Raw genomic sequence first — 12904 nt, forward strand, 5'->3', positions numbered from 1 at the left:
TTATGTAAACGAGTGGACATATTTAGTAAATGATCGATGACTTTTACGCTTCTGGAGAAACTGTTTACCGAAATTTCGTTTATACTAAAGAATAATCCGGTTCTTTTTTTTTTTATTGTGTCCAACGACTCGAAGGTAGAGATTCGAACTACTAATCGATCGGAACAACGCATCCTCGACCGAAATATAAACTGCCAAACCGTTCGATTGTCAAAGAATCGTTTGATACGCGCCTCACGATTTTTCCCAAACGAACGAACGAACGAACGAACAAATTTTCCACGAGAATTTTCCATCGTCGCGCCTGCCACACGTTTTCGCGTCTCTTTTTCGCGGTGAACCTGCAGACCAAATATTTGCGCACGGTCATTGTTTCGGTAATAGTGCAGCCATGCCGTTGCGTGGCGATGGTCGCTTAATGATTTACAATGGACACAACGCACGTCGTGTGTTTTCCTCCCGCGTATTGCAATTCCGTTTTTTTTCCACCCCGTTTTCGTGTCACGATACACTATGGTCGAATTCGAGTCATTACGTTCGTTCTGTTTATGCTAAAAAAAAAAAAAGGAAAAAAATACACCAGCCCGACGAAAAAACGAATTTCAGTTTTTTCAACTTCTAAATGTCCTTGACCATTTTTATCGACCAGTTTTCATTTGCGTAAATTCGACCGTTTTCGTGCACAATTTAATTATTCGACCAGTTTTCACACAACACTCGTACCACTCTCTTCGTTGCAACATTTTCTTTTCGCTAATCTCATCCAGTTTCGACTTTGAATTTAGATACATTTCTATTATAAATATTCCTTTCCACGATAAAAATAAAATTACGTATGTTTGTCGCTAATTTCTTAAAAATAACGACACTCCTAATTTCCTTCTACTCGAAATATCTTTAGACTTTTAAGAATACTTGTACCGGAATTTTCAACTTTCTTCGTATTGTCTCGTTTATTACTTCCTTCGAATTAAACTTACATAATGGAGATAACAGCACGGTGGAAATGTTGGTTAATGATCTCGAATAGGCAACATTTCTAGTCTCTGCTACAATATTCTATGACTACGAGAGGCTTCGGGCAATACCTGAGTCGTAATGATCATACTCTCCTAGAACGAGCACAGAGTCTATTCGTTATTATACCACAAAGCTAAAGTCATCTTGAATACAATGCCAATTTTCGGGTTAGGTTGCGCAAAAATACAACAATCATCGTCCCAAATCAAAGAACCTGTATACCAATGTGTGGTATAGCGATCAAAGTGGCCACCTCGTTTCTCTGATATCGTGTTGCAAGACTCAGGCACTCACCTACCCAGCATATTGAGGCTAACTGTTGACCTTGACTAATGGAGTTAGGACCACAGGCCACCCGTTTGTGGCCCACACAAATCCCATAACAACCCCACGTGTAAAAGCAAAACACGTTCTACCCTCTACCCTTCCTTCCTCTTAATTTCTTTCGGTCACGTAAGTAACTATCTCTGCGGAATCGCTATTGTATTTTCACGTTTTCGCAATCCGTGATTTCGGCACGATTCTCAAAGTAGAAGATTCGATTTAAACTATCGTCCTTATACGTTACAATAATATTTAAGGTTTAAGATTGCAATGAATATTACCAATACGAATACACCAAGACAAACTGTTATATTTGTAAGGTGAAGGAATGTTAAAATTCTTTAAATATACGTTTGAAAATAAAGATCTTTAGTACCAAGATAGGATACTTTTTCCTATAATCTCTAAAAGAAAGTTCACGACATGGTTTATCCTTAGATAGTTGCCACAATTGACGCAGCTTCCTGTCACGAGTTCCCTATAAATACGTAAAGACGCGGCGGAGTTTGGCGGCGCTAAATTAAAGTATGTGAGGAAGGAGAGAACGGAGATATAAGGAAGTGGGGATAAGCGTTTCATCCCGGGCCTGCTAGTGGACTCGTCAGTAAGGCATCCTAGCAGGCCCTGCCTTATACGCCGGGACATTGGAAGATCGGTAAGAGGTCGTATATATAGCGATCGGAGCAGGTACGGGAACTTGCGGGAAACGGTTGATGGTGAGTTTCCCTCTGGTGGCAAGCGTGGGTAGTGCCGCCACATAACCCCCTTGCCAGTGGTAAACGATACTTTTGAAGTTCCGTCCTGATGTCCCAGTGGCGTAGCTATTTGTTCCGTTGTTCGGTGGCACAACAGGCACAGGAGGAGGTTGTCCAGAGCGGTGGAAGGGAAGAATGCTTCTTTTTCGTAGTAAGGCCCAGCTGCTGTCGATTGCGGAATACGCGTGGCGAGCATCGTTTGCTCAAGCCGCGTTTTCGCTTGTTGTCCGACGTTGATGCGTGCGCGTACCAGTATTTATGAAACGCATCGGTGTGGTCGGTGAATAATGTCGACAAGCTGCCTGCTGTCCTCCTGGGGTTGATCCTGATGGTTAGCCGGGAGTATAGCGTTCGTGTCGTCGCTGGCAGGTCGAGGAGTCAACCCTCGGAGAGGGGGATTTACGAAAAATCGGCCTTTACGTTGCGTTTCTTCCATCGTCTTGTGCTGCACCTGTACTGCTGCTGTGCTGTTGTCCAGAAGGTTGCGTGTTGCTAGACGGGGTCACCACTTTGGCGGCGCTAAATTAAAGTATGTGAGGAAGGAGAGAACGGAGATATAAGGAAGTGGGGATAAGCGTTTCATCCCGGGCCTGCTAGTGGACTCGTCAGTAAGGCATCCTAGCAGGCCCTGCCTTATACGCCGGGACATTGGAAGATCGGTAAGAGGTCGTATATATAGCGATCGGAGCAGGTACGGGAACTTGCGGGAAACGGTTGATGGTGAGTTTCCCTCTGGTGGCAAGCGTGGGTAGTGCCGCCACAGGAGTAATACCCGCTTACAAGTTAGAATTTTTACAACCGATGGAAACAACGTAATCGTCTCTCCCAAGAATTTACACGCATCTGTTGTCATCGACCCGTCCTCGTTAACCTCGAGATCGAAATCGTTTCCAGTCCCGCTTTCGAGCGGATCGACGGTCTCGAATTTACGACTCGAAAGCGGGGCGACTGTGTCGCGTCGGTGACAACGTGGTCGTAACTTGAAAAAAAAAAAATTTACGTCAGTGGTCATGGCTGCGTCGAAAATGTGTCTCCGTATAAAAAAAAAAGGAAGAAAATGACACAAAAACGTCACCGCCATGTTAAATAATTTCGCTTGTTTACGATCGTCGGACAGTTAACGCGGTGCTTGGAGAGTCCGGTTGGCCAACGGGTGCTCGCATTGTCCGTTCACCGAAAGTTTGCGAACCGTAACAACGATCATACGTGATTCGTTCCAACTCGCTTTTTTCCCTCGCGCGTTTTTTTTTTTTGTCGAAAAATTTCCAGCCAGAGGGATTCCCGGCGACCGCGGAACGATCGCCGGCGATAGCTATCTCGCGATACAAATTACAGGCGTCTGCGTAGCCGCGGTCGAATTCGTGGCTCGTTCTTCCCTGCATAGCTGGGCGCAACCCTCTCACGGTGGAGAACACACCCTACGAAAACCCCTTTTTCCCTTGACGGTGTATAGGTTTGCTTAACGGCCCGTATAAGGTTTACGAGCGTTCCGGCAGCAACGGTAGGAAAAATTTCTTTGAAGGGACTCTGTCTCTCTCTCTTGCTCCTTACTCCATCTCTCTTACTCTCTCGCACTCTCGTACTCTTTCATACCCTTTCTCACTCTCTTATTCTTACACATACACTCTCTGTCTCTTTCATATTCTATCCTTTTCATTCTCTCGCACTCATTCTTCGTTCTCACTCTTCGTTCTCTCGCACTCAATCTTCGTTCTCATTCTTCGTTCTCACTCTTCGTTCTCTCGCACTTATTCTTCGTTCTAATTCTTCGTTCTCATACTTCGTTCTCACTCTTCGTTCTCATTCTTCGTTCTCACTCTTCGTTCTCTCGCACTCATTTTTCGTTCTCATTCTTCGTTCTCACTCTTCGTTCTCTCGCACTCATTCTTCGTTCTCACTCTTCGTTCTCTCGCACTCATTCTTCGTTCTCACTCTTCGTTCTCTCGCACTCATTCTTCGTTCTCATTCTTCGTTCTCACTCTTCGTTCTCTCGTACTCATTCTTCGTTCTCTCGCACTAATTCTTCGTTTTCACTCTTCGTTCTCATACTTCGTTCTCTTGCACTCATTCTTCCTTCCCTCGCACTCACTCTTCCTTCTCTCGCTCTCACTCTATGCTCTCTATCTCCATCTCCCACCCTCCTCTCTCCTTTCCCAGTCCAAGGCGGCAGTCGGTCGCGATTCACCCCGAGCAAAAATCAGCTCGCCTTACGGTTAATTCATGGCCGGCGTAAAGGGAATTATACAGGTATCCGTGAAATAGAGCAAGAATTTCGCGTCGAACGAGTCCCAGACGTACGATTTATCGGGCACCGAACAAACGAGAGCGACGCGAACACGGCCACGCAAGGACGCCGAAGAACCAGCGAGGGAAGGTGAAGCGTTCAGGGGAACTTCTGCATCCGTACACGTAAGGTACGCGTGTACGTGCAATACATTTACACACGGTCTCCGTCCTTGTGCCGGTCGGTGCGCGCCGGTCCTGTCTGAAACAGACAGACAGACAGACTGGTAGTTTGCGGAGGCGCTTTAAAGTTCTCATTAAGCGATCGAGGTCTGTGGGACACTTCTGTGTCTCATTGTTTGCTTTGTTTGGTGTTTACGCGACTGCGCCGAGACTACAGCGGCGTCGGGGTTGGCGTTGGCGTCGAGTAAGAGCCACGAGAGAGGCACACCGGCCGAGGGTAGACGCGGAAAGAGAGACGAAACCGGACGGGGTGGGGACGACGGGGCTGGCGAGCGAAAAGAGGACGGGGATAGGGGGGGCCAGCTTTCATTAAGCTTGCATTGTCTCAGCACCGCACTATTATAGCCGAGTGAATAACTTGGAGCCATCCGGTGGTCGGAGCGAGGAAAAGCCTCTCGCTCCTTTTTTCCACCTTCCATTCCACCTCTCGCTTCCGCTCTCGCGTCGCGGGCTTCTCTTCTCGCGTCGGCCGCGATTCGTCTCCATTTCTTTCCCTTCGTTTCTCGGACCGTCTACCGGTCCCACCGCATCCAACCTTTCTCGAGCCACCGATTTATTTCGCGACCTCGACACACCGTGTCCGCTCGTACCGGTATTAACGAATCGAACCTCCCGACCGGCGCCACGGGGTTTCATTTCACGCGAGAAGGCGCCAGAACTGCTGTGTACCAGGTAGGGATGGTGAGGGGAGGTTAGGGAAATGGTGACGGTATCGTCACCGAAAGAGAGCGACTTTTTAACGAGTACCCGACCCGCGATGATCGTAAAATCTTCGTATCCTCTTCAGAGATTCGTTAATTACTCGCTGCCTCGTAACAACGACACGTCGAATACCATGATCGTTCTCACCGAAGAATCCCATCGTTCGTTGCGTGTGCACGGGAATAAACGTACACCGGCGACGATCTCGTAAAATCTGCAGCGTGCCAACTATTCGAGCGAAGGGATCTTTCTTCGAACGCGTTAGGAATTTAACCTAATTGCATCAAAGCGAGGAATAATCCGCGAGTCGCGAGTGTACACTATCACCGAGCGCGGAATAATCCACGACTCTTATTTTACCAGTTGCAACTGGTACGTTTAACCATTTCTGAGAACATTTCGTTCCATTAGTTCAATATACATCAGTGTATTCCAAATAAGTTTCACTCTTTTGTGAAGATCTTTCAAACTGCCACTATGAGTGTCGCGGCACGCAAAAATCCACGCGGCGCGCAAAAAAAACCTATAAAAAAATATCTTGCTATACAATATTGCGTATTAATCGTTTTGAACGGTAAATAAACTCCATAAATAATTTCGATGCTCGTTACTGCTCATACGATCAACCGGTCGCTTGATTAGCTTAGTTTAATACACGGTCGATCTACATTAGTGAAAAATGAAACTAATCATCAACACTACGTCTAATACTAATATCACTGTAATGTACAATATTCTTAAATATACTTCAATATACCGTACGAGTACAACAGTTATTTGGGTTATTATAACTCAAGATCCCTTCTCAAGTGATTCGAAGAGATCGTAGACACCAACGTGTCCACGTTAGCCAACGAACCGCTCTCGCAGAAAAACCTATTTAGCGGTTCGTAGCCGACGCGGGTATCGCTTAAAGGTTGAAACTACGGCGTCGGGTCGTGGAGTAAGGTGACCGTTGCAATTTTTCTTCGAGCTGGGTAATTATCTTTTTATTTCGCTCGGTGGACGTATTAAAAGTTCGTTCCTCGAAGAGCGGAAGGAAACAGATCCAGAACGATTCCGCGCATCCATGTCGCGCAGCCGTGAAACGTTTCAACGTTCAACGAACAACCGTGTTCCATCTAGCTTGGCACGAATATTTGTAACTTGTGTGTACACCGTCGACGATCTGGATACGAAGCGGATTCCGTCGCTCGGTTCGAGGTCGGTCGTTAATGACGCGGAAGGAACGCCAACGGGACACGAGGGTGTCGTGGGGGCGGCTCGTTCGTCAGAGGCGTAGTTCCGTTTGGCCGATTAGTAGATTTGATGTCCGCCGCTGTCGCCGTGCTCGTTTCCTACCGGCTCGTTTCGGTTATTACAGACCCCGTTGCCGTTTTTCTGCCTTTTGTTCGACTTTTTACAAGCGCGCGCCCGATTCAAAGTCTCGAATACGCGTCCCGGTGGATAGGTAATTGGGGCCGGGCAAACGAGTTTTCGGCCGATGTAACGATAACAATGACCACGATCCTCGTACCTTAGGAAATGTTCAGACGTGGATGGTGAACGCGAGATTTTCAAGCACGTGTCTACGTGGGAAATTATTGCTTCGTTCCGCGTCGAATCGATCATTTTTCACGGTCGATGTCAAGGATCCTCGCGAGATTGAAATATTCGATCGCGTTGAATTAAGGGTTCGTTGTCTCTTCGGTCTTGAATTTCTTGGAAAATGATTCGGAAGTTTGAATTTTTTGCACGGAACACCCGGTTGTTGAAACGAATTTTTATTTCCATATTTGTCGCATATTTTATATAGGCTCGTTTATTTCAGTTTCGTGGAAGAAGACGGTCGTTTTGGACTCAGCGCGACGGAACGTTGAAAAGCAACGATCGTTTGCGATCGACAACACAAAGGAACGATAAATTAATTATACAGCGGCAATTGTTTGTCCGGGGTTGAGTCGAAGACTCGTAGCAGTGGAGGTTAAACTAAACTTGTTTCTATAGAGAACACATTTCAAATCCTGTTTCCAAAAGCCTATGTTCTAGGTCGCCTGGCACGGAAATTTCGCGTAGCTACATTATTATGCAATTTACGTTAAAGCACTAAGCTCTGGCCTTAAAATGTGGAATAGGAGTGCGGCACTGGTGATGCCACGCGCTTTGATAAATAATAGAACGATGAACGGGTATTAATATTCGTAATATACCAACGAAGTGTCGTTAGGCACGGAAGTATTCGTACCTTCGATACAATAAACATTTTTTTTTTTTTTACTTATTAATTTCAATTCGAACGTATATTTTTACTACAAATATCGCAAATACCGTAAAATGAAATACAGTATCGACTCTTCAAAAATAGTAACCCAACTCTTTCATTGAATAACCTATAACAAGTGACCGAATGCTTTTAAGCGATAGTGTACCCAGTCTATTAACCAAAGTATATTTAAACCGTCGTATTCTAAACAAACTATCGTTATCGCGGCCATAAAGAATTAATTCAATAATTTTTACATCTCTCCGTCGTCCTGCTTGTTTGCGCTTAAAAACCAAGGGTAACTTCTAACATTAAGGCATATGTCACAACAACTGCTAGCTACCGCGTTCATAGAGTCAAGGCACGAGTTTACCAGATATCGCTCGTACCATTAAAGCGAACACTTCTCGAAAACTGTAAAAAGTATTAACAATATCTCTACGATATACGTACATCGACCAGAAAAGAAGGGTAGAATGCTCATTGCCACGAAAATCGATGAAACTTTCTACACGTTCGAGTAGAATAGAATTCGTGCTTACTAATGGTGGATTGTGTACACGTTAAAGTATAAAGCGTACACGTACGCGTGTTGTTTCTTTTTTTTTTTTAAATAAAATACGCAACATCTGCCTTATCTTTCGTCGGCTCGATGGAATCGACACAGCCATCGATACCAATGGCGCTGACAATAATTGCTTAATACCTGTTTCAGATACTCCGTCGTTCGCGATAACGCGTTTACCTGGTTTTGGAATTCCGATCGTCGAGAGGATGTCCGTCAGCCTGAAATGCGAGGTGGACAGCAATCCGCCCAGCACACCGATCTGGCAGCGGGGTAAGTGACAACAATGACGGCGGATTCGATGTTTCGTTGGCCGTGCAGCCTGTCCTGGAAAATATTTCGCAACATCGTTTCGTTGGAACGTAACTGGTAACGCGACCTAATTCGCGGCAAATGAACCGTGAAATATTTAAAACGTGTTCGCTATTTTAAACGATTTTAAACAACCGCGTGCAAACGGATAGAACGTGGAATCCGGTTCGAAAACAGTTGTCACTCCAAATATATCGCGCGCAATATTTGAACCATTTCCCGCTATAATATTTACCGAGATTCGCGTAACGACTTTAGAAACAGCTATGTCAGTTTGATCGCGGACACGTAAAATTGTATCGTCGGTTAAGTTACGCGAAAGTGTTCATTTTCCAATCGTAATAATCTTAACAATACGCGAACGAACCTCGCGTACTCCATTACACGTGGATTATTTATTTTCACTTCTCGACGAGAATGGAGCGAAGATATCTTCAGTGCCTCGAGAGACAAAACCAAAGAGAAACACCATAGAAATCGAGTAACAAGGACACGGTACACTAAACGAACGAACGTTTAAATTTCTTTTTATTTTCCTCCCGGTTATCTTTCGTGCCCCGTTTAATATTAATTTCCGCCCTATTAGTCTCGTTCACCCTTGGTAGCTTCCTAGTCATCGGCAAACAAAGCGATAAATTCGTATAATCATATTACCCTGTACTGCAACAGATAGAGGACTATCGCGAGCCTAGTCGAGCCGGAACAATAAATAATCCGGCCTCCTCGCTGCGTACCCTCTCATCGAAGATAAGTATGCGCAGCGGACATTATCTTTCACCGGTCACGTGCCTCTTCTCGTCTCTAATCCCTGTTGCGAATGTTTCGTCAAGATTAAAATTCTACGTTACGTTCTTCCAACTTTCCCTTCGCCTCTTTCTTCCTCTTCTTTTTCATCCGGTTTCTTTTTTTCTCCCTTTTTCCTTATTTTCTATCTTTTCATCGGAATCAATGTAACCCCGCGGAGATTTCGCTTTCCAAGCGTTTCGCCGACTTATTCTCGATAATTGGAAATCTCCTTGTACCAACGCAAACGTCGTTGGTTCGCTCGAATTCGTTCGTCGCATTTTTCCCTTCCTCGTCCCTCTCGCTCCTTTCTCCACCGTTGGCAATCGATATCTCGAAGCTGAAGTGGTCGGTACAACGACGCGCCTCCCTTCCGGAGGAAACGAACTTCTCGATTAAAAGGGAGATGAGAGAGAGAGAAATAGAAATGAAGAAGAGAAAGAGAGAAAGCAAGAGAGAGAAATAGAAACGGAAAGGGACGACGGAGAAACTTCGTCGACGATACATTATATTCGTGTTTCGGCGAGTTCGGATCGGTTAAGTGAATAATTTGTTTGATGATCGGCTTCGGAGTAAATCGACCCTGAAAATGCCGCGCGGCGATTTAATGAAACCGTAAATGGAAAAGTTTGAGGGCCGCGTTACGCGTTCCCTGAAATTCTATTTCAATCCGCCTGAGGAGAACGGGAACAAAGAATTATTGCCGGCCGACTGGATTCATTAGCAGTCTCTTGTTCTTTGTCAAGCTCGCCGCCGGCAGACTGTCCTACGGCTTGATAAATATTTAAAGCCTTCCTATAATTCCCCCTTTACTCGTTCCGAACACTCTATCCCTCTCTACTTCCCATTCTGTTTCTCTCTTCGGCTTCTACTCACTCTCTTTCTCTTTCTCTCTCTGGCTTCTACTCACTCTCTCTCTCTCGTTCTCTCAGCGCCTTTGAGCTTCTTGGAAGATACTTGAATTCCAATGCACTTTCCCGGTGTAACGGCATTTTATAGCGTCGCGATAAGACGCTAACGAAGACCAAAATATTACCCGCTCGACGATGCCAAGATTTACGCTACGCGTTCGGTATTTTTCGCTCACTTTTACGAGCCACGTTTGCCGAGCACAACTCGAATACCGCTAATATTGCAACTAATATTCGTTGGACGTAACATCCAAACGATCGCCTCGAAGTCGATCTGTAACACCATTTTTCCAATTTCTCACGATTCTCACGCTCAGAAGACAAAAAACCTATCCAAACGATCGCCTCGAAGTCGATCTGTAACACCATTTTTCCAATTTCTCACGATTCTCACCCTTAGAAGACAAAAAACGATCTGTGTTCCTCGTACGTGGCATTCTTTACAATTTTTATAAATTCTCTGTACACGGTAATGCCTCGATACGATTCGTTGCTCGAGAAGATCGGTGCACTCGAGAATGCACGGAATACGTAAATGCAAATGAACATTCGGAGCATGTGAACGCAAACGAGTGTGCTGATACCACTTTGCAATATTTCGGTACCTTTCGAACTTTTCGACGAAATTAAATCGATACCTTTCGATAGAAAACGACTAGGTTCGTCCATTGGCGCGTTAAAAATTATACGATTTAGATTAAGAGAACCCTACGCGCAACCTCTACATTTGCGAGGAGAAAATTAATTACGCCAGATTACGTCTCCCTCGAAACCATTCTCTTCCTGTAACCATTTTACGTACGGTGGGTAATTCATGAGCAATTCTCATAGATTAAAACCGGACGTCCTGTTATACCCACGGAGACGAACCACTAACAAACTTCGTCCCGTTGAATCCCTGTTCGTTGTCCTCGTTGAACAGAAAAACTCTCTACCTCGCTTATTGACAATGGTCTCGATACTCGTACATTGTCCGAAGCATTGCTCCATTTCTATAAAACTACGCAACGAAGACAACGACAATTCCATCGAAACGTCGAGAAGCATTCTCCCAAAGTACCCCTCGCACTGCCCAAAATCCTCCTCCCTGGAAAAATCTTATTCAGAGTCCAGCTCCTAACAGTGATAGCCATCCGTGTGGCGTACAAACGCGCTGGATCGCGATATCCCGAGTTATGTACTCGTGAACGGGCCTCCTCGTTCGAAATCGATCGTGTCTCAATCTGAATATTGCTTCTTGAAACCGGACGGTGACTCTGGGATACGGACACTCTCGAAACAGTTTCAGATACAAGATCAGACCGGAGACTCGTCCTCGTCCTCGTCCTCGTCCAAGTTCACCTTCGATAAAACGTAATCGACCATCGTGGGTATTTCTCGTTTTCGTTGCGAGACCTAAACCACGAGCGACGTTAACCCAGATTCCGTCGTTGTGTATCTCGCGTCCTCTCTCCTCGTACACCCCTCTCGCGACCGTTCCACGAAATGCATGTACATACGTACGGTTACACGCGCAAGCTTTACGTAATGGCCGCACCGCGAGCCCGTTACGCGTCCCACCGTGGGAATTAACGTTTGTTTTAATGGACGTACTTTTCGTCTCGGAGGTCTCCTTCCCCGTGTAACGTTGTTCCAGAAACGAACACGCGTAGATTCTCGGTCCCTCGACTGCGAAACATGCGCAAACCCGTACGAGGACGGACCGTAGTCGCGTTAGGCTCGATTCGCGCGGCAACGACGATAACGACTCGCATGATTTGCAACTCGATTGCTCGATTCGCGGCCACGAAACACCGATAGCGAGCCACAGCTCTCGATACGAGCCGCGTTGACGGTTTTTCGATTTCCTTCTGGATTTTATTGCGCGCTATCTCGCGGAACGCGGACGCTATCGGGAGACGCTCGAAAGCGACACGACCGAAGCTGGCAAATTGCTTGATTTCAATAAGGGATGATTTCATATTTTTCTTTCTTTTTTTTTTCTTCTTTTTCGAAGCTAACGATACCGTAGGAGCGTCGCGGTTGTTTCTTCGAACGTGTGCAATTTTTGCGAGTCATTTTCTCGCGATTTTGTTGTCTTCATTGCTGACTCTTCCGGGGGTGGATTTTTATTCGGTCGATCTACGAATGGAATTTGTCGTTACGGTAGAAGGGAAGTTGAAAAACACTTTTTAACGATAATATTTGTCTTAACAGATACAATGATTTGTACGGAGTGTAAAATGTATTACTTTCTAATACATTTAGAAAGTTTCAAATCTCTTTGTAGAATACTGGAAACAGAAATTAGAAAATATTGAAATTTAGTAAAACTCGAGTACGTAGGAATTCAATTTTTGTTCTATGTAAATCGAAATTTTGCTACTCGTCGAGTAAATGTTATATTAAGAACATTTTATAGCTCGAAGGTAGTGCAGTTTCTGTGGTTATCGGTATAGGTACGAGTAATACAGCTTAATAAGAAGTTTCTCTGTACACTGATATAAATATTGCAACGAGAAGTTGATCGAAATAAAGTGATTCTTCATTCTGTCACACATCTAATTTAATACTTGTCCGAATACGACATTTTCCATCGATAATATCCCGTAACAGATACAATGATTCCTACAAAGGATCATATTTAGAAAATTTCAAATCTCGTTGTTCAGTACTGGAAGAAGAAATTTCAAAATATTGAAATTTAGTAAAACTCGAATTGAAAATCAAAGTACACGATTAATTCAAAGTCAACGTTGAATAATTCTTCGATGATGGACGTTTAAATAATTGAAATAGTTTACTTCGTTTCTGACGAGGTAATGCGTACACTAACGCCTCGAGT

At 44.9% G+C, this 12904-nt stretch overlaps 2 protein-coding genes across 2 annotated transcripts in view; one reads left to right on the forward strand and one right to left on the reverse strand.

Annotated features, from left to right (window-relative positions):
* Tei (irregular chiasm C-roughest protein teiresias) overlaps positions 1-12904 on the forward strand; it is a 516885-nt gene that overhangs the window by 375152 nt on the left and 128829 nt on the right. Inside the window, exon 6 of the mRNA XM_076321760.1 lies at positions 8225-8347. Coding sequence (XP_076177875.1) covers positions 8225-8347 — 123 coding nt within the window. The remainder of the gene's footprint in view (positions 1-8224; positions 8348-12904) is intronic.
* LOC143152089 (uncharacterized) overlaps positions 1-12904 on the reverse strand; it is a 59795-nt gene that overhangs the window by 10654 nt on the left and 36237 nt on the right. Inside the window, exon 4 of the mRNA XM_076321786.1 lies at positions 8255-8401. The gene's annotated coding sequence lies outside the window, so the exon portion shown is untranslated. The remainder of the gene's footprint in view (positions 1-8254; positions 8402-12904) is intronic.

This window comes from Ptiloglossa arizonensis, chromosome 10 (assembly GCF_051014685.1).
Source record: "Ptiloglossa arizonensis isolate GNS036 chromosome 10, iyPtiAriz1_principal, whole genome shotgun sequence".
NCBI lineage: Eukaryota > Metazoa > Arthropoda > Insecta > Hymenoptera > Colletidae > Ptiloglossa > Ptiloglossa arizonensis.